The following is a 22,229-nucleotide window of genomic DNA, read 5'->3' as shown; positions in this document are numbered from 1 at the left end:
TTTAGAATTTCAGGGTGACCACAGTTATTTCACAGCTGATTAAAAGCCCCTAAAACAAGCCCAAGCACAAAAGGGTTATTGTTCTGAATTAATTTTGTTGCCATGTAGTGCTCGAATAAGATAGAATAGGAGGAGTGCTCTGGCCTTGGTATCTTACGAACCTTGTCTGCATGTGCAGTTTCAAGATGTTTCTTCTCTCTTTAAGATGATATTTTGAATACAAATAAGAAACTTTAGGATTGAGAAACTGCCCAGTCACCATAAATTTAAAGATAGAAGAGAGCTATTTAAGCTTAGTGTGGCTCTAAATAATTAACTCTTTAGATTTTCTTAGGTAAGTTTTTCCATTTATAAAAGGTTTAAATAGAAACAGTTAAAGATAGGACAAAAACATAAGTGTGTATGTATATTAAAAGTGAAAATGAAATGCATCAAAATGAAATACTTAATGTACATACCTGTTTATTTTACATGAGAGTGGAAGTCGTGAGTTACCTGTCAAATGACAGTAACTCATGTTAGCTGGGAAGGGCTGACTCAGCAAAACGTGTAAAGAGCTGCCCCAGAAAAAAGTTAGAACATTATCCACGGTTTGATCTGTTCTCAAGCCAAATGTCAGAGAAGACAATGCTTTTGAGTTTCGAATAATCATTAAAATAGCTGTGGTCCTCCAGCTGTGCTCTCTGGAATCATATGACTTGGAGAAGTTTATGGTAAATGTTTTGATGGAAGAACTTGGATGTCATTAAGCAGGTTTGCTTTTCAAGGAAGTTTGGTGTATGAGGTACATCTGTGTACAAGCTCCATTTGTATTTCTTGAAAAGCACAACATTTCCCACTAGCTCTGCCTGGCTGTGGTCCTATAGACTCTGAAAATATCAAATCTCTAGTAGTTTATTCATAGGAATAAATTACTAGCATCTTTTAATTTGCCACGATATGTTTTGACATGAAAGAAGTATCTCAATTTCAAGTACTTGTTGTTTGGAGGGAAAAAAAATTATCTTGTGTACTGAAAAGAGAAGGGTGGCATAGATTTAAAAGTAAAGAAATGTTTGCTTTGCTTGTTGACATTTCTTTTTTTTTTTGGCCTGAGATTTGCTCAATGATCTGAACTAATTTACTCCTCCTATATAGTTTCAAATATAAGTATAGGATATATGCAGTTTATTTACTTCTGGAAGAGAGGGTTCAGGAAAAAATAAGCAGTCTTGAGGTTTTGGCTGTTGCATGTTAGAAAGCACCCCTGTGCTTTAGATGTTGAACTATGTAGGAAATTGAACTCATTCTATATTAATGCAATTCTGCCATATTTAAATTTTGACATTTAAAAAGAGTGCTATATGTTCTGAAGATCCTGTTATTTTCTTCCATTTTCCTGTAGGAACAATCATTTTTTTGTTACATTAGTGCTCCAGATTAATTGTTTTTGTATGGTCCTACTTGAAGACTGAGATTTCACAAAGTGGAAATTTTGGGAGATTTTTCTGGCAATTTCAGTGTCTTAGTAGTAAGCAACTGAAAGAAGAAGCTTATGCATGTTGGAGTCAGAAAGGTATAAATCAAGTCTTTAGAACATGAGATGCCTAAAGTGTTGTATTTACTTTGAAATGTAAATTGCCCAGGAGCTGTTAGCATAAGTAATTTTACTCAGGGTTGTTTACGTAAATAAAAAAATAGAAAGATAAGATGCTTGCTTCTGTTGAGGTTTCTTCTTGAATTTTTATGTGGGAAGCTGTAGAAATTAATGTTGCAGATGAGTATGAATTGTTTAAATAATTTTCTAGATTGTTGGTTTTCCACACTGAATAAAGCAGCATGCTGGAGAGTTGCTTACATTTTTGAACTTCAGTCTACAGGAAGTCATTGAGGCAAAGAGGCTGGAGTTCTGCCTTGAAGTGGAAAGAAAAGAAGAGGAGATTAAGCAACGATTTGTGCAGAGAGTGAAGGAGAAAGCAGCAATGTTGGAAGAGGCAGAGCAACAGGCAAGCATGCCTGTCTGTCTTAAGTTTGTTTTCTGAGATTTGGAGCAGCTAAGTTCTTAACAAAATCACTGGTTGATATTTATAATTTCCTAATATTTTGAGGACAGTAATGCATTAAATCAAAAGCAGTTTGATTAGACACCAGCAAACAGGAGAATCTGTCTTATGAGGAGCAGCTGAGGGAGCTGGGTTTGTTTAGCATGAAGTAAAGAAGGTTCAGGGGAGACAGACTTTATTGCTCTCTTCAAATTCTTCTTTGCCTGAAAGGAGAAGTGAGTTTGGGGTTTGTCTTTTCTCCAAATTGCTAAGTGACAGCATGAGAGGAAATGGACTTAAAGTTGTGTCATGGGAAGTTTAGACTGGATATTAGAAAAACATCTTCACTGAAAGGAAGCACTGTTAAGCATTGGAGAACAGGCTGCCCAGGAAAGTGGTGAGTCACCATGCCTGGAGGTATTTAAAATATGTGTAGATCTGGCACCTTGGGACATGGTTTAGGGGTGGACTTGGCAGTGCTTTATTCATGCTTGGACTTGATGATCTTAAAGGTCTTCCCCATCAGACATGATTCTGTGATTCTGTAAATGGATCTTGTTTTGGGAAGGCAGGAGCTTATGGTCTAAAGGCCTTGGTGGCTAGCTGGTACACATCTGTAGAGGAGGAGTTGATATGGTGAGGTAAGAGAGTGATGAGTATAATGGTTGTGTTTCTTTGTCTTCTTTAGCAGTGTGCTGAGAAACGTTGGTATGCCATAACAACACAGTAGGTGCTTTTTGTCCATAGATTGCTCTGTAAAAACCAAGATTTTAGGAAAAAGTCTTTCCTGAGGCTTTTGAGAGTGGGCCATGTGTGTTTGCCTGACTTCCCGATTTAGTTATTAAATCTAAGCTCAGCCCTCATGCTAAGAGGTTTGAAACTCTGTATGTCTGGTATTCTCTTGGTTTGTTTCAGTTCTGGTTTCAAAATCTCATCTAGTCCCAGCTGCCTTAAGGCTGTTTGAAGATGTGGAATATATCTTGGCTCCGTTTTTGAAGACTTAGTCCTGTCAAGCTGGACTAGCAAGATAGGATCTTCTCATCTACTTTCTGCCAGACACTTATCGTGGTCATGTGTATTTATATTCAAACACTGGTTTAATTGAAATTGGAAACCTGTGTATTTTTATGAATGTTCTTTCCTGTATGTCAGTCCCCCAGCAAAGCTGTAGCAGGTTTTTTGAGGTGTTCAGGTGCATGTTTTAAATAAGAAAGTAGCTTAATATTTGTTTTCTAAATCTGTTAAGACCCCCATGCTACTTTGTGGAGTAAAAAAAATGAGATTCAGTCCTTCTCAGTGTGAGGCTGTTTAATTGGAAGAATGCTTAGTCATGTTCAAAGCAGGTCCAGCAAGGTCTTACACAGTATCTGTGCTAACCCTTTGGTATTTTCCTTGTATGATTTATACCAAGTGGTTTGTGGACTCTGCATATTGCAGAATTATGGATATTAGTTTTCTAAGTTCCTGATGTGGGAAGGTGATCATGCAGTCACTCCTAAAGAACATTTGTCCTGTACTCTTACTGCTGTATTTGTATCCAGAAACTAAAGAAAACCAGGAATTTCTGTTGAACTTCAGATTTCTTTCACATCCTTCATTTAGAGAAGGCTTGCAGGTGCACCTATAAAATTTGTCAGGTCTGCTGTGCACAGGAGACATACTGTTACATTTGTAGTCTTAGATTCTTGTTTGCAAAAGCAGGATTCTAGGAGAATTTGCGTATGGGGAAGTGGGAGATGAGGAAGGATGAAGTACCTCTTTTGTTGTCACATACAACTTCACAGTAGGTTTACACTGGTTAAAATACATCTGGAAACAAAAATGTATTAGTATGTCAAAAAAATCTAATCAAAGAGCTGAAAAGTAGGTAGCTTCTTGCAGCCCACCAGTAACTCCCCAACCAGACCAACTCTGCGTACTTACTAATATTTAAATCTGATCAATATACACTTCCCCACTATATTCTACTTGAGTCATCTTGATTTACTCTGTCTGTTGATAATTGGTTCGTCTCTAAAGGCCTCCTTATTTTGATACAATAAAGTTACAGTAAAATGTAGCAGGGAATCTAGTGTTCACTTAGAGCCTTCCCTGTTTTCTATCTGTACTTGGAGTGCAGTAGCCTGGATCATGAGAAGAGTCTGATAAAAGTTATTATTTTTCTGTATTGCTGCTTTTTAATCTTAACAGTTTGGGGAAATAACTGCAATTTCTGATGACTATTAACACAAGCTGACATGGGTTTTAGTGTTATTTTGCAGAGGATTTTTATATTGTGATATCACCACCTTGTGTTGCCAGTTGGAAATGTTGTTTTTTGTGCTTTCTTTAAATAGGTACTGACTAAATTTGAACATCTTACGCTAATGCGTCAAGAAGAGGAGCTGAAACTAGGGGAAAAGAAAAAACTTCTAGAAGATGATAAAGCTCACTTTGTTGAGAAGAAAGCTGTCACTAAATCGATTGAGTCACAAGTGTCTTCTGTCTCTAGCCCTGTTAGTTTGAAGACACAAGGACTGCGAAAAGTAAGTCATCAGAGAGCAATGAGAAAGTTCTTCACATTCACATTTATAACTCAAATTTCAGTAATCTTTTAGAAAAGACAGATGCTCCTATTCTGTGATAAGAAGACAGAAGTTTATAAAATACCCTCATGCTTAGATTTACTTTTAGAGTAATTGCTGTATGTTCTATGAGCATTGTTTTGTCTTTCTTTTCTTTTTTCCATGAAAGAAGCAAGATTTTCAGCTTGAAGTCCAATGCTTTCATATCAGAGATGAAGGAGCTATGACTGTTGGAGAGCAGAGCGAGAGGGAGAGTGAGAAGGAGGAGTTAGAGAGAGAAATTCACCCAGGGACTTTCAGGAATAGTATTTGATTGCAGCACTCAAGTTTTGAATGGTAGGGTATGCTAGTAGTTTTATGAAGTGGTTTAACTGCTGTTGGCCCATATTAGATGTGTCTTCCTAGTACAGGTTTTTGAGAGAAGAGATTGATAAAATTGGCTGTAAAAACACGAAGTGCAGAGTATGACCCAATAAAGATTTCACTTTCTTCCGCCCCACACACTTCTTTCTTTCACCACGCTCAAAGAAAAACTTGAATAAATTGTGAGAATTCAGAAATACTTTCAAAAGTAGTGTCCAGAATAACACTCCTAACTGATTTATATTAAAAACGTTGAATTAAATACTCATATATTAACTAAATTGACTTAAATGTTTTTCTCCTCCAAAACCAGAAGTCAGTTAACTTACTAATTTTCTTTCCTGATCATTTACAAATTTACTGCAGATGACATTTTGTTAATTAATAACTTCCTGCAGTTGAAAACAGATTTCTTGGTTCTGAATTTATTTATAACTGCTATATTCTGAAGAACTTTAGAAGCTAAGTTTGTGCACATATTTCCACAGAATCATCAAGCTTTGACATTTTTGGGGTGTATGCTAGAAGCCTAGTTTGGCCAAAAATTATTCCATTTCAACTACTTACCAAATTCCTTTTCCTGGATTCCTTTTTTTTTCTGGATTTGCATACAAAAGTGGAATTCTTGGTAACAGAAGTCATTATCTGCACTACTATGAGTAACCCTCTGGTTTAGTTTAATTTCTTCAGAGTATGCTAAGTTTATATTCTTGCTGTGGTTTTTCAGTTCCAGCTTTATGTAGTACTGATGACAGAAGACACAATATTGGTAATTTCTCATGAGGAAGCAGTGATTCATGGTGTACTCCTGAAGGTATAGGAGTTCCAGTTTCTTACTTAAATGTTGGCTAATATCTCTTGTTGCTGCATTCTGCAAAAGGATGATTTTTAAGCATGATCTGTACACACACAGTGTGGTGGTTACTGTCATTGTCATCACAAGGTTTCTGTTACAGCTCTGCCTTGATATGGGTTTGCCTTACATAAGTGTGGTCAGCTTGCTTTAATTTTAAATGCATTTTGCCAAAGGAGGTGACCCTGCCATAAACAGACTATGAATAGTGTAGTACAAAAATATTCAGTGAATATATCCACTACAAGCTTCCTGAAGAGCTCTTTTCAAATGGTATTGTTTATTAGTCCACTGAGTGTTATTTAATACAACTATTGACATATTTGAACCATTTACTGATTTTGCTGATAAGTTTTTGCTTATAGGGTTTTATGTACAAGCAGTGTTCTAAATTTCAGATACGGTCTTTTAAATCAAAATTTACTGAGATATTTTTGCAGTGCTGAACTGTTGCAGGATAGTTCATCTGATATTACTAACTCAGTATGGAAAGTACCTCTATTTGATGTTTTTGATGGTGGTATTCAGTTACAGTTGAAGATTTACAAAAACTCCAGGTTGGTTAAAACAAGTTCTAAGTGCTTTGTATGTTTTCAGTAGTCATGATAACTAATGGGAGACTAAAAGAGGTACAGTTCTCTGGAGTTGTGTTATTTGACTGTTTAAAAATGAAATACTAACTTGACAGAAATAAAATAGATTGGTTTTGCCTAAGTGTTACTCTTGTTCTGCTTCCTGTCCCTCATGTGTTATTAAAAAGGAGTAAGATTTCACATTTAACTGAAAAATATGAAGGTTTTACATCTGTTTTAAATATTTTAAGTCATTTATTGATTGAAAAAATAGGTGATTTGTGTGAATTGTACCAGAAGAGCAGTGTGATTTGTGATATACTTGTCAAATACCACTGTACTTACCATATAATCATGGGATATCTCAAGTTGGAAGAAGACCATAAGGAGGTGGAAGAGACCCTTAAGGTCATTGACTCCAGCTCTCCGCTCCTTGCAGGACTACCATAAAATCCAAACCAAATGACTAAGAACATTGTCCAGACACTCCTTGAACTCTGACAGGCTTGGTGTCATGACCACTGCCCTGGGGAGCTGTTCAGTCACCAATCTCACCTTCTATTTTACTCACACAGTGATGCCATCTAATATACCATATAATTTTAGAGGGGTGGAATGGATCTTAAAGATCACCTAGTCCCAAGCCCCTGACATGGACAAGGACACCTCCTGCTACACCAGGCTGCTCAACACTTCATCCAACCTGTTTTTGAACACTGACAGGGGTGGGACATCCACAGCCTCCCTGGGGGCAACCTCTTCCAGTCCTCACCACCCTCACAGTAAAGAATTTCTTCCTAATATCTAACCCAAACTTCCCCTCTTATAAATATGTACCCCTTGCTCATGTCCTAGCACTACAGTTCCTAACAGTCCCTCTCTGGCTTCCCTGTAGGCTCCTCCAAATACTGGCAGGTTTGTTCCACACAACCTTCCCTTCTCTGGACTGAACAGCCCCAACTTTCTCAGAGCCTCTCTTTGCAGGGTAGGTTCTCCAGTCCCCTTATCAACTTCGTGGCCCTCCTCTGGGTTTGCTCCAGCAGTTCCGTATTCCATCCAAGAGCTCAGAGATGAGCTCTCAAGAGCTGAGTAGAGGGGCAGAGTCCCCTCCCTTGCCCTGCTTGGGATGCAGCCCAGGCTTTCTGAACTGCGAGTGCACATTGCCTGCTCGTGTTGAGTTTTCCATGAACCATCACCCTTAAGTCTTTTGCAGGGCTGCTCTCAATCAGTTCTCTGCCCAGCCTGTATATAAAAGATTTGTTTTCCTTCAGTTGCAATGAGAAGGAATAGATAATGAGACACAAACCCTTCATTGACCAGGAAAGGGTCAAACTGCTAATTCAATTGTCTCTACAGACAGAACAGGCCCTTACATAGGAGGAAAGGGTTAAGAGGAGATACTTGTTTGGCCCATGCACAGAGGCAGCATATAACTTTGTTCAAGAGAAGAAGATGGGGCAGGGCAAGGCTCTGCGATTGCTCCTTCCTGACCAAACTGTAGCTTCATGAAAGACTATTTTTTCTTTGACTTTGTACCATTGACTTGGCCATTTGCATTTGTTGGATTAGAAAGAAGGGATATGCCTTTTTCAAAGAAGGTAACAGCAAAATAAAAAGATATTTTTAAAGTCATTTGGAAGTGTTACGAAGTGATCTTGAACAGAATGTAGTAAGAATTGAATGATGTGTGTTGTCAGCACTCAGTTATCTCCCAGTGTGCTGTCCCAGCTGCTGATGTTAGTTAGCTCAAGCACAGCTCTTGATGAGTGTTACAAAACTGCATCAAAAGACAGATTTAGCTGTCTGTAGTCTGGCCACTTTGCTGAGGACAAAGACTGAGAATAGTTAAGTACTGTTTGACCTAGATAGCTCTGTGCCTGGCTAGTGCTAGAGGATGTGCTGTGCTTTGACAGCTGGGAACCATGAATAGGGACGTGTGGTACCACATGTCTTGGTCAGATGGGCTTCTGTGCACTTGCACGTGCTGGCCCTGCAGGACTCAGCAGCAAAACAGAGCTGGTGCGGGCACCTGTGCAGGTCTTTGGAACAGGTGGGATTGTTCAGTTGTAGCACAAAAACAACATAGCACAAAGTAAGAGAGCTGGTGGGTTTGCCTTTTCGTTTCCTTGTATTTGTTTAAGCGGTGGAGGATGCTCTGTAAGTATGGGAGATTCCGCTGTTATTTATTTTATTCAGTTTGCCCAAAGATGAGATACCAGGTAAGAGCACAAGTGCACATCATAGCTTGACAGTCAAATGTAATTCAAAGAATTATAAAGGAGCAACTAACAATATTGTCTGGAAGTGGAGAATTAATGGTTGTGGTAAATAAAAACACGTATGTTTACCTTAGCCATGTGCTTTTCAATTGGACACTTCAGAGAGGTTTATCCTACATGTGTAATAGTTTCAGGACCACTTATTAAGGTCTCTTTATTGTTATGGTCTGCAAGTGGCTGGTGCAAGATTACTTACACCCTGTACAAATCTGAAGGCTTTATTTCTTTGAATCCTTTTCTTAAGGTTATTTTGTATATTTATTCACAACTATATATTTGAAGTTACTTTGTCAGTGACAAGACACAGCCAGTAAGGAGTTTTATCTTAAATCTGGCTGACACGTTGGGCTCAAAGAGTTGGAGTAAATGGGGCTACATCAGACTGGCAGTCAGTCACCTCGAGGCTCACTTTTAGGGTCAGTGCTCTTTAATGTTTTTATAAATAAACTGTACATAGGAGTTGAATGTACATTAAGGAAGTGTACTTATGATACTAAATTCTGGAAGCTGTGCACTCCCTCTAGGATAGAGAGGCCTTACACAGACATCTGGATAGGCTACAAAGCTGTGCAGTCCCCAGCTGATGGAAATTAACAGGACCAAGTGCCAGAAATTCAGAGGAAGTTCAGACTGAACATTAGGAAAAGACTTTTCACTGGGAGCGTGGCTGGAACAGGCTCCCCAGGGCAGTGGTTACAGCACCAAGCCTGTCAGAGTTCAAGAAGCATCTGGAATATGCTCTTAGTCATATGGTTTAATTTTAGGTAGTCCTGCAAGGAGCAGAGACTTGGGCTCAGTCCTTATGGGTCCCTTCCAACTTGAGATATTCTGTGATTTTAACTTATGGAAACACAAGCTTCTTGTAACAGCAGCAACATAATATTTATATAGAAGGAAGAATACTAAAAAAAAAAGAGTAATTTTTCAAGACCTTTTTGAAGACTTCTGTAATTCACATTCAGTGAATCACTGCAAAAACTAATTCGGTGTAGTTCGTGCATGAGTAAAATATCCAGCTGGATTTTTATGAAGTACTGAGGCATCTATGTCTCCACGTTTTCTTTAATAAATGTTTTTTTTTTAAATCCAGACGCCAGCCTCAAGGCAGAAAAGCCCTGATGGTTAAATATAGAAACTTTGAGGATTTTAAGGCGGACCAAAAGAGCTTCCAGAGGATGTTCGCTAGGGTGCGCTCGAAGCACATGGCTTTGGCTTTGGGGACAGGACCGTGGCACTGGCCCTGAACAGCCCCGTCCAGCTAAACCTGCTTTTGTCGGGGGTTGGTGTAGGTGGGCTCCAGAGGCGCCTTCCAACATCAGCAGTTCCATAATTCTGTAGCTCATTTATCACAAACAATTTATTTTTTCTTCAAATATTCCGAAAATATTAACTTATTTTCTGTAGAAACAAAGGTGTAAGCACTGAAGGCAACATTAAGTGCTGTGAGAGCTCTGAGCTGATGTGGTTGATTATGTGCTAGGGCATTAAAATGCTGGAAGTAGTCTTTGTAGTTTGAAAACCTAGGAGTACAATTGCACCTCATTCTGAGCCAAAATATTTTTAAATTACTTCCTGGAAAGGTGTGAGAAAATAGCATATTTTTCCTGCTGAGAACTACAAGTGAGATGTGTCAGGGTAGATTCTGGGTGACCATTGTGTGAGCTTAAGACTTTCTGAAAAAGAGTATTTATGGAGCTACACAAATGTCTTTTGGCAACAGATCTCTAATTATCTCTTTATTTTGGGGGTACCGGTTCTTGCAGTTATTAAGGATAATCTCTCTGGGCACTTCAATGTATCACAGTTTGTAAGTGCAATTTTCATAAATGAGAAGCCCACCAAACCAATTATTTCAAAATTAAATTCTGGCTTCAGGCAGAAATTTGCCTTTCTCTGATTTGCATATCTAAGTGTGTAGGATTTTGATATATTCCTGTTCATATATACAAATCCATATGTTTTTTTAAGTGTACATAGAGAGATGTACTCACACCTGCTGTTGTCTGTGGATATATAGACCACTCACAGCAAGTGACAGAGGTTAGCTAAGAGTGGGCCTTGGGCTGTGTGGTTCCTGACCAGTTCAAGAGACTGTTTTAGGCTTAACACTTGGTCTGGGTGTCTACCTGCAGTGTCTGCATTCTCTTGTGCTGGGATTCAAAAATTTTTACTACCCCATTAGTCCACATACTTCTGGGGGGATGATTGTTCCGCTGAGAAGAGACAGCAGGGCAGGGCAGAGCTCTCTGCAGATTTTACACCTCTGTCCTTGCAGAGTGGACATGTGGCCCTGCTCCTTCCTCTGGAAGGTGTTAACTCCTTCGCCCAAGGCTTAGAAGCAGCAGACTGGTAGTCATCACCCCTTTGGAGAGAAGAGAGAATAATTGGTGTGTTTAGAAAGAGGATGAGAAGGTGCTGGTGTCTGCACAGATGTTTTTCATGGCTTCTGCTTTGGTTTCATTGGTAAGTCTGGGGAAGGGCAGAGCCTGAGTTCCATTCCCACTTGTGTTGGCAGTGTGGATATGGTCAGTCCTGTGAGCTTCTGGGGAAACAAGGATCCCAGTGCATTTTGGCCTCTCCAGCTGACAAGGTGTGTGAGCACAGGCAGACAGGACACACAGCTCTGCCACAGCCTTTCCTCAAATGCTTGTCACCCCCATCACGTCACGGGGCGTGACAGGACTCATTTCACTTGCAGGCTGTGGTGAAAAATGCATCCCAGGTTAGAAACACAGCAGGCAGTACTGATGCACTGTGCAGAGGAATGCAAAATAGCAATGCTGGTTTATGGCTGTGTTCACAGCAGATGAATGACATCCAAGCTTTGCCCCAAGGTCAAATCAATATATACCCCTAATAATTTAAAATGTACAAAAATGCTGTGTGAATACCTACATGTGAGAAATAATTCCATTGCCTGTCCTGGTGGGGTTTCAGATTGGCATGTGTATTTTTTCTCCAAAGTTACAGAAGTTATTTTTGCCTGTGCTAACTTCTCAAGGGAAAAATCTCTTAGGCAAGTCAGAGTATCTTCTGACTGCTTCTCAATCTTCATTGTATTTATTCTCACAAAATACACTAAGAAGTTAAAAGATATTGCATTGGAAAATGAGATCCACAATCTTTAAGCATATTTAGATTTTTTTTTTTTTGTAATTCGCACCCATTCAGTGAAGATGAGCCATGGAAGTAAATACATCATAGTTTTTAATGTGTGATTAAAAACCTGCTGGAAGTCTGGGATGGACTAGGTACTTGGGCTAGCATTCTTTGCTAGTGAAAAGCACAGGCCTCTGCTCACCAAACTTGTAAATGGATCTCAATCTCCTACTGCTTTTTTTACTGCTAAGTAAAACAGAAGAGCTTTTGTGGAAAGTGATCTACGTAAGGAAGAGAATGCATTCTGAATTCTGACTACTGTGAGTTAGGTTTATATGGTTTCCCTAAGTACAAAATTTCAATGCTTTATGCTGTAGCATCTTGATTTCCCAGCCACTTGGGTTTTAGAGAGGAACTCATAAACATGTTTAACATCTCCAAAACCAGACTGGGTTTCCGTGGTGTGGACCTGAGTGGGTCCTCACCAGAGGAAAGGCTTCCCTGATACATAATTTGTCCTAAGTTGTCAGTCCATCTTGCTGGCCTTCTCCAGCTTTGGTAAAGATGGTAAAGAAAAAAAAAAGACTGTGAAAGAAAAAAAAAAAAAGTCCAAGTTCATGTCAGATTTTGCTCATTGCTCCAGCATGAATACAGTTTCTCAAAATTCCTTAGCCTGGTGGACAAGTTCATTGTCTGAAATGTGAGAAAGCTCATTTCAAATTGCTTCTCTAAATTTGGCAGAGCAAGGGTCTGGGTTTAAAACTCTTCACACTCTGAGATCATTTGTGAATATATTTCCTATAATTTCTTACAGGGCAGGGCTTTCTCTGGTCGTTGAGTGACAGTGATCCTTGGGAAGGCACTTGTTTTATGTGTGACTTCTTGGAGGCTCTGGAGTCTTCAGAAGTTAAAAAAAATAGAAAAAACGCTTTTAACAAACTACATCCCAAACTTCTGTCTTCTGTTTCTGGGAAGGCAGCACTCTGGCCCTGGGAGCTGGTGCTTGCCAGAAAGCCCTTTGTAAGCTCCTGTCTCAGTCAGACCTCAGGCTCATCCCTGACCTCACTGGTCTGGCTTTGGTAGGACTAAAAATAGTTCAGTTTAAGAATCTAGTCATTGAAAACATGCTCACAGAAACTAAAGGTCACAGTAACCTGAGGGCACTGCTGATAATATTCTTGGTAAGTGAAATGTAGTTCTGCTGGGTGGCACAGCAGGTTGCCCCAGTAAGGGCTTGCATGGCAGTTGTGTGTTTTGAATGTGCCTGTGAGGTCAGGAGTGTTCCTTGAGAGTTTTGTAGGATGATATAATGGAGTTTGTATATTGGCAGAACTTACTGGATCAAAAAGTAAAGACAGTGCATTGCAAGTGTGAGTTAACAATTGCTGCAAACAGTTGGCTGAGGTTGCTGTCACTTTGAGCAGGCAAATAAAGGAATTACAGCCTAATATGCCTGTTGCTGAAAGCCTTGTTTGGAAATGTGCCTGGATGGGATGTTTAAAAAAAAGCCCATACAATCCCTATGTACTTCTAAAAGATTATTTATAGCTTTAAAATTTTTATGAGGTGCAGTAATACAAATGTCATATCTCAGAATATAATACCTGAAGCAATAAATTCCCTGCTCTCTTAACAGAAAGGCAAAACCCACATGCAGAAGTTTCTGGGCCCTGCCTTGTGCAGCCTGGGAGGTTGCAGGTGCATCGTGAGTTTACCTGGAGAGGAAAAAGAAAGTATTTCCTGTTTGATAAGAAATGAAGTTAGAATTACTAAAAATGGCAAGCAGGCCATCCAAAACTGCAGAGGAATTTACAGATGTGTGTGATTTCAAATAAATTAATTTTACTCTGGCCAGCATTCAGTCAAGACTGCACAAAGACTACAAAATTATCCCTAATCTTGTAACTATGTAAATGTAAGAGACAAATGTAAGAGACACACCAACTGAAGTGTCCTCTGGAGGTGTATTTTTGTATCATCCTTAATCTGCTCACCTTTGATAATTGGAACCCAGTTAATAACTTACTAAAAGTCATTTAAATAATGACTTTTAAATAATGACTTCCTTTAAATTTAATGTTTTCATGTCGCTTCACAGGGAAAAAAAATAGTTCTGAGACTCAGGACTTCTGTGTTTTGAAAAACTAGATCTGTTTGCAGGAAAGACTGGTTTTTAAAAAAGATTACAATTGTCTTGGAAACGTAATTTCTTTGAAATTAGGAAGGAAAGGTATATTGTGGTTGCTGTCAGTCTGAGTTTCGCTGGATCTTCTGTTTGGTACATTTTTGGGTTTATTCCTTCTCTTTGAATTTTAAAGGCTGTTTTATTCAGGCTGCCAGTGAGGGGTGCTGCGTGATTACCCCAGAGATGATGGAGCTCCTGAATCTGTGTCCTGCTGCCAGCCAAAAATTATGTTTAAGCATAAAAACAAACCCCCAAGCAAAGGAAAGCTGTGAAAGCCTCACTTTATAAAGCGAACATTAAAGGATTGTCAGGATTTTACTCCTCAGAAGCAGCCAGAATGGAAATCCTCAGGCAGTTGGTACTCGGTGAGAGTGGAGTGGCAGGAAGGATTCAGCAGTGTGGGATGTTAAAGCTGTCTGGCAGGGATGAGGTTTTCATGAGCAACCTGGGGGCAGAGAGGAGAGTGGCTGGGGTGGGTGTGGAAAATCCTGACCTTCCCAAGGTGGGGAGTTTGATACAGTATGTTCTAATGCTTGGATGTGGAAGGCTCTTGAGATTTTTCTGTCTCAAGAGATCTCCTAGTTGTCAAACACACAAGAGATTATTTTGATTTAAACCAGTTTAACAGTGTATTTTATCGTTGCACATTTTTATTTTCTTTTAATTCTAGACATAACAGTATATCCTTCCTCTTTCATCTTAGCCGCTTGCTCACTAAATCTGGTGAAGGTTCTCAGCCTTAAAGCTGAAAATGTGCATTACCTCGGTTCAAAAGAATGCTCTTTGGTAATATACTCAGTGGTTTACATCCAAAAAGTACCCTTCAAAGTAAAAAGTGCACAGCTGATGTCCCTGTCCTGCTGTGTTGACACTGGAGCTGGAAGGCACCTTGGCTCTGTCAGGCACCATGCAGATGCTCATGCTTCCTGTGGTGTCTGAGGATGGGTTTGGAAGTAGATCAAAGTAGAGATTAAAAGTGCAGCTATAACCAGGTAAGACAACAGGAAACTCCCTATATAAAAGAAAGAACTTCCATCTGGGATTTCTGATGTGATTTCCTTTAGTGTTGGAGTGGGTGATGTCTGATCCTCTTAAGGAGGGGCAGCAGGACAAGAGTTGTTCTGTTGCAGTGAATATTACAGACAATGAAAGAAAAAAGTTCACCAGCTGAGATTCAGCAGTGGCAGGAGTAGTATTTTCTCTTTCTGTCAAAGGCAAGACTTGAGCCCTGGCTCCTACAGAACCCTGAAGAAAAAGGTTTTTCTTCTCCTTTCTGAACAAAACCCACTGAAATAAAACATGTAATTTCATTTCATTCTGCACAAACTGCTCCTCTGGACGCAATGAAACATTTTGTTCTTTGGCACAGGAGGGTCAGTGTGGTCTCAGCACTCATATGCCATGTGAAGTTTATCCTTCAAACTGCTGGGGTGGATTTCCTCAGGGCTTGTGTGTCAATGCCTTGGGCATCCTGATGATGCTCTGGGGTGAACAGGATCTGGGCTAGGCAGCAGGGGACCCTGCTCATGCCAGGTGGTCTGCAGGATGCCTGAGCCTCAGCCGTGCTTGGTGGCTGGAGGAGCATCTTCAGAGCCTGATGGAGCTGGTCTGTCTTCACTCAGAAGGAAATAAGGGCTGTCACTACCTCTCTGCCCTTCAGGTAAATGCTCCAGTTGCTCAGCTGGTGGTAGCAGGGAACAGGCTGATTTTCAAAGGATGCTTTTACTTTGGGGCTAATTTTCAAAGAATTTGGGGATTAAACCTGAGCCTTTTAGGAAAGAGAAAAATAACCTGCGTCTCTTTCTCGGTTGGTTCCCATTCCAGCACCAGCTTGCTTTTTCTTTCCATGCTTCTCTGTGATTTCTTTTGTAGGTCATAAGGGTCTTATCCCCTTGGCTTAGTGTCTGCAGCCTGCCAGGGAGCTGCTGGCAACAGGGCTGATGCAGCTGTACAATCTGCCCTGGAGGGATGGGCCTCTTCCCAGGGAATGCAGGGCAGGCTCATGGTGATTAACTGCAAGCTTTTGGCTCATGTAATGCAAATGCAGCATGGACAAGAAGTAACATTTGCCATCCTTTTGCAAAAGTTTTGAACATAAGAGTTTGCTGAGTCCTGCTTGGGAGGTTTTGCTCATTATTTATCAAACCACCACTTTTTTAGGCACTTCTGCACAGTCTGTCACATCTGCAGCACAGGACCGTGTGCCATGGCACCCAGAGGGAAGCAGCAGGAGGGAGGAGGCTGTGCAGTGCTGGGGACACATGCCCTGATGAGGCTGCCTGTGTCCCCCTGCACCGTGGTTCTTAGCAAGGCAGAGGCTCTTGCCCAGGGGCAGAGAGGGATTTCTTCATCCTTCCCTGCAGACAGTGCTATCCCAGGATTGACTGTGCGGAAATTAAATATGGATCTCAGTGTCCTTAAAAATGCAATATGACCCCATGCTTTTAGTGCTGTGTAATTCCCACTGAGAAAAGCTCTTCCAGACTCCTGTTTGGTCTCTTTTACACGTGCTCATTCTTCACCTCTTGCTTTGTAGGCATATATTAACCTTTGCTTTCTGAGTGCCTCTTCCATGAAATGTCTCGGGGTCTGATTATTTTCCTCAGGAATATTGGCTTGCACCTTCTCCATGTTATTTTTATCTTTTGACTGTGCAGGATTTGTAAACTTTTCAGGCCCCGTTGTATCATTTCTGTGTGCTCATGGCTGTAACACCTCCTGGCTCCATACTGGCTCCAAATGCAGCATGCTATTTCCTATAAACACTAATGAGAAGACATCAGCTTTACATCAGCTCGGATGTGTGCCAGGACATGTGCTCCCCAATGGACTGCTCCTCTGCTGGGTGCCTTGAAGGAATGAAGCAGTGACGAGTTGGTGGGTGCTTGTCTGACAGCCAGGGGTGTGAGGTTGTGCCTTGTGCTCCTGCTGGTGAGCGTGGCACAGCTGGCTCAGCTCAGGGCACAGCTGGCTCAGCTCTGGGTGGCTGGGTGGGCCTCGGGCCATCTGCATGTCACTGGTGTGAACAGCTGGGTTAGCCCGATGGACCCCTGAGGAGTGGGGGCTCTCCAGTCCCTCCTGACCCAGCCTGGGACCCTGGTGCAGTGGGTAGACAGCTCTACTGGAAATGTTGATATCAGAGAGAACTTTTAGCCTTTGCTGGTGCTTGGAGATTGCAGACTATTTGCATGGCAGTGTATTTATTCAGTGGTATGGCAGCAGCCCAGCCAGGGGCACTTACCAGAAAGCCTCAGTGATTAAAAAGTGGAAGAAGCTGTAAAATGGAGAGAGAGAGAATGAACGGGAGAATGGGATTTAAACCTTCTTCCCTGCTCTTCCCTGGCTGAGGTCACTTGGTTTGTTCGATCTAGTGAAGAGGAGACTGAGGGGAGACCTCAAAGCTTTCTGCAGCATGTCCACAAGGGGAAGCAGAGGGGCAGGCATTGATCTTTTCTCTCTGGTGACAGTGACAGGACCGGAGGGAATGGCCTGAAGTTGTATCAGGGGAGGTTTAGGTTGGACATTAGAAAAAGGTTCTTCACTCAGAAGGTGGTTGGGCCCTGGAACAGGCTCTCCAGGGAAGTGGTCACAGCATCAAGCGTGACAGAGTTCAGGAGGCCTTTGGAAAACACTTCCAGGCACATGGTGTCATTCTTGGGCTGTCCTGTGCAGGGCCAGGAGGTGGATTTGATGATTCCTATGGGTCTCTTCCAACTCAGGATATTTTATGATCCTGTGATCCACGTGGACCCTGGGATCTCTGTTCATGTTTAGCTCTGAAACAAGGACATTTCCCTGTGGCTAGGAGTGCTAGAAAATAATCTTTCTGGGCCTAATACGAGCACCTATCAAAGACTCAATTTCTGTCATTTTGTAAGACATGGGATCAGTATGGTAATTGCTGTCTCAGGGCCGGAGCTCCCTTCAGGCTTGCACAAAAATTGAGTAGGTGATAAGAGCCAGGGCTGTGGGCAATTTTACATGGGTGAGTCTCTGCATACATATCCATTGCTTCAGAGGTAAAGCACTTTGCACTGGATGCATAAAATATGATAATTCCCCAAATGGCAGATTAGAGCAGGAAGAGCACTTATTTAATGTTTTTCTACCCTTATATTTTCCCAAGAGCTGGATAAAAACATTAGCAGCCAGGAGCTCTTCTGTCCTTGTTCGTGGTGGACGTGCTATTCTGCTTTGTGTCTGTACAGGCTTCACAGGTCCCATGGTCTTCAATAGGGGTTGGGCTTGCAGTAACTTTGGGCCCACAAGGGATGGGTCATAGAAATGTGCTGAACAGGAGGAAGGAAAAAGCCAGTGGTGCAGAAGCAGAGCACAGCAGGACCCACCAGTGGGTGAAGAATGGCCATGGGTTTACTTGCAGACCTTGGGGCTCTGGGTCTGGTGGCAGAGGGTGCCCTCTGCACAGCCCCACAGCTGGCACTCATGGTTCTGTGGTCGCCAGTGTGTCGGTTTTGGATCAAAGCTGCCCCCTCACTGGGCATCCCCCAGGGGCTGGAACAGCCCTGCCAGCCAGTCCATTTTCCCCTGTGTCCCCCAGCTCCTGCTGAGCCCAGACTAAACCCAAGAAAAGCATGAAAGAGCATGGGGGGGCCTCAGCCAGGGTCAGGCATAGCAGTGGCAGAGGCTGATCTGAGCTCACATCTCTGCCTGTGTTGAAAAGACTTTACAAACATTTGGAAAAAGAAAGAGAGGAGAAAATATTAATTTGACACACTGAAAAAAATTGAACTATATAGAACTAGGGTTGCAGAATGTATTAATTTAAAAACATAAGAAATACTTTAAAAAATGCAAAGCAATGTTGTAACTGATCAGCTTCTGAAAACCTGAGGTAAAAACTGAGTTATACTTATTAGGGTACAATGGAAGTTTAAGTGAGACATGAAAGAGATATGTTCTGACTAATATATTGGATTTGCTGTAATTTTATTGAGTCTAGTGCATGGCTGGCACCATGCCTTCCTTCACTTCACTGCTGCATCATATGAGCACTTGATGCTGTCAGCGGAGGGAAAGGAGCAGGCACCAAGAGTGGATTTTCAAATGCATGTTATCACAGTTTGGCCCAAGGAAAAGTGATGGCTTAAAGGAGCTAAAATCAAAGCTGCAGTCCTCTTAAAAACATCATTTTAGGGTCTCCTCGACCCACTTCTGGCTGTGCTCAAGCCACTGAAAAAACCTGAACTGCCACATTACCTCCCGTACGATGACAGAGGGACTCAGGGAGAAAACAAAGAAAAAACTGTAATCGGCATCAAGCCGTAATGAAACTAAATTTTGCCTTAACTGTGTTCAGTTCTGCTGCTGCTGCTGCTGTCACATGCCAGAGGCTTTTGTTCCTAATTGAAAATGATAGCTCCCTGGGTGCTGGGGAGGCATGTGGCAGCCTTTTATTGCCGTGTGGATTATGTGCCCGCTATATTTTACACACTGCCTGGAGAAATGCGGCAGATTTTATTGATATGAGCCACCGTCCCTCATCATGTTTTTTTCTGTCTCCTTTGCATTCTTGGTGCAGCTCATTTCCAATTTTATTAACATCTGGGATGTGGTAGGAAGGCTTCACTACAAAAATTAGCAGAAGCCTCAGGAAAAAAAGTCCCCAGTGCTTGGATTACAGAGATGCACACAAGTATAATTCTGATATTTCAGTAAAATATAACTGAGGGAAAAAAAATCCCCTGAATTTTTTGATCACAAAAAAGTTAAAGAAATTTAATTTTTCCTCAATAAGGTTAATTTAGTCTATCAAACCAAGGAGATTAATGGAAGTGCAAAAAAGAATAGTTTAGAAACTAAGCTTTAGAAAGCAAGATAAGGCTAATGACAAAATAAATCACTTTATAACCATCTACCAAGAGCGGCTTATGAGTAATGAGGTACTGGGTGGGTGTCCCTTTCTGAGCTGTGCCCCTTCCCCTGCAGTGGTAGAGCAGCAGCTCCCATGTCCCACCATCACCCAGTGAGTTTGCATCTTTGTGTCCTGCTAGGGCTGTGCTGAACAGGGGGGATGCAGTGCTGGACATCATCAGCTGCGGGCTGCAGGGCTGTGATATCAGCCTGCACTGCTGCAGGAGCAGCCTGCACTGCTGCCAGCCTCACCAGCTCTGAAATCAGCAGGACACTTCAGCAGAGGGGTGCCAGGGTGCAGTTTCCTCTCACTGCTGAGAAGGGCAGCATGATAAAAGCTTCTCTGCATGTGTGAACCTGATGCAGGTTCATAATCAGGTGAGAAAATTGGCTGACCTGGGGAGCTCCTTCTCAAGCTACAGCCATGCCAGCAGTGGCCCTTGCCTGCACCCACCCTAAAGTCCAGAGGGGGTTTGGATGCCCACATTTAGCGGCCTAATTTTGGTCTGAGCCCCCAGGGATCACGTGGTTCAGTAGCAGTGATGGCTGTGCCTGGGCTGCTGGGTGCCAGCAGGTTGGTGTCTGACCCACCACTGCCCAGGGGCGTCAAACACTGACCTGACCTGACCTGCACCCTGCTGCTGCCTGAGCTGGCACAGGGAAGAGCCTGTGATAGATGAGCCCCATCCCAGCACTCCTGGGTAGTTGCTGTGGGCTGCTTCATCCCTTCTACGTGTGCTGAACCTCTGGAGTTGCTTGGCAGTGCACAAGGGGTGGTGGGAGATGCTGCCCCACCAGCTGCTGGAGTATCCAGCCACGTCTAAGGTGGCTTTGCTTCAGGCACCAGCCAGTATTGAGGCAGTGATGTGATTCTCCATATCCTTGGGATAACCTCCTGAGCTGCTGGCTCCCCTCCTGGCACAGTGTCTGACGCCCAGGATGGGGAATGTGGAGGCTGAGAGGTACCTCAGGGCCCTCACTGGCTTTCTGCTCCATATAAATAACCAGATCCTGCTAGAGCTGATCCTCCCCACCCCAGTTACTCTCCCTGGCTTTCTTGTGCTCCTCTCTCTCAGCTAATGAGTATTTATTTTGACAAAGCAAAGCAGTGCTTTTAACAAAGTGTCTTGGGCAACGTCTAGCATAAATTTGGTATGAGTTTCCAGAGCAATTTACTGTGCTATGGTCAGGGTAAATGGGTTGAGGTACAATATGGCAGCTGCTCTTCATATTAAGCCATGGGAAATGCTCAAGAATGCATTTTACTGCCTTTAAATCTGAATGAGCACTGCTCTTTTTAATTAAGGGCTCTTCTGTGAGAACTGGAGAATTGAAGGAAGGGGGACTTGATTTTTTGCTTCAGTTTACTTTTAAAGTACCTGTTTCAGAGTACTCTGACATTAATAGAAAGTTTGGGCATTGCATAATTTCTCTAATGGATCCTATTTCTGCATCTCCAAACTGGTGGGAGGTCATCAGAGAAAATTCAGAAGCTGCCAGAATGACCATGCCCTTCAGACAAGGGAGTCACAGCTCAGACCTCAGGGTGGTTTTCCTCAACTTCCTGGTGTTGCCTTACAGCTGACATCTAAAACTGTTCCAGTGCACCCCATGCTCTAGTTGCAAACACAGGTAGCCCTGGACCAGCTTAAATGGCATCAGTCAAGATGGCATGCAGCTCAGCAAGAACACCTGGCTCTTTTCTGGTGCTGAAGGAGTGATGGTGGTATGCAGAAAGAGATGTGTATGTAAATGCATATATACATGTGTGTGGTTTATGTGTTACATATATGTGTTTATCACAGTAGTCAAGGCAAAGCTCACAGAATGTTCACAGAATAAGCTGAGTTGGAAGGGACCCATAAGGATCATCGAGTCCAGCTCCAGGCCCTGCACAGGACACCCCAAGAGTCATGCCCTGTGTTCAGCTTGTGGAGCAATAACCAACATCTGGAGCAATAACCCTCATCTCAGCCACTCCCAGGAGCTGCAGGTTGTCAGCCACGTCATCCAAGCCTTTGGAAAACCACCTGCTGTGTTTTCTAACAGCAGTAAGTTAAACAGGTGTTCTGAAATTCGTTGAATTTGCAAAACTGCCCATGGTTCTTCTTCTCCCGTGGTTCAGTGAGTCCCTTTCAAGGGATGACCTGGCTGGTCCCTAAAGGTCTCCATCACAGAGGCAGTGGGTGAAGCCAAAATCCCCCTCCTAAAAGGGGCTACACTCACAACTCACTGATTTCCCTTTCTACAAATCCAGATTATCATGGCCTTTCCAGTGGTATCCACTTACATTCAAAGGTGCTTTTATTTGTAGATTTGTGTGAGTTACTTGGTTGGTCTACACCAAGTGGTCTACAGGCCCAACAATTTATACATACACAACTTGTGCCACTTTACCCGATCTACTGCTTTTTTCCTGCCT

At 42.1% G+C, this 22,229-nt stretch overlaps 1 protein-coding gene across 1 annotated transcript in view; it reads left to right on the top strand.

Annotated features, from left to right (window-relative positions):
* The window catches only part of SEPTIN10 (septin 10), a 40,777-nt gene that overhangs the window by 17,583 nt on the left and 965 nt on the right, over positions 1 to 22,229 (top strand). The window contains 3 exon segments of the mRNA XM_059839615.1: positions 1,853 to 1,985; positions 4,358 to 4,546; positions 4,755 to 21,858. Coding sequence (XP_059695598.1) covers positions 1,853 to 1,985; positions 4,358 to 4,546; positions 4,755 to 4,898 — 466 coding nt within the window. The 3' untranslated portion in view covers positions 4,899 to 21,858.

The sequence above is a fragment of the Haemorhous mexicanus genome, chromosome 2 (assembly GCF_027477595.1).
Source record: "Haemorhous mexicanus isolate bHaeMex1 chromosome 2, bHaeMex1.pri, whole genome shotgun sequence".
NCBI classification, from domain to species: domain Eukaryota; kingdom Metazoa; phylum Chordata; class Aves; order Passeriformes; family Fringillidae; genus Haemorhous; species Haemorhous mexicanus.
The sequence above is the reverse complement of the archived record's forward strand: the minus strand, read 5'-3'. Positions and strand labels throughout refer to the sequence as shown.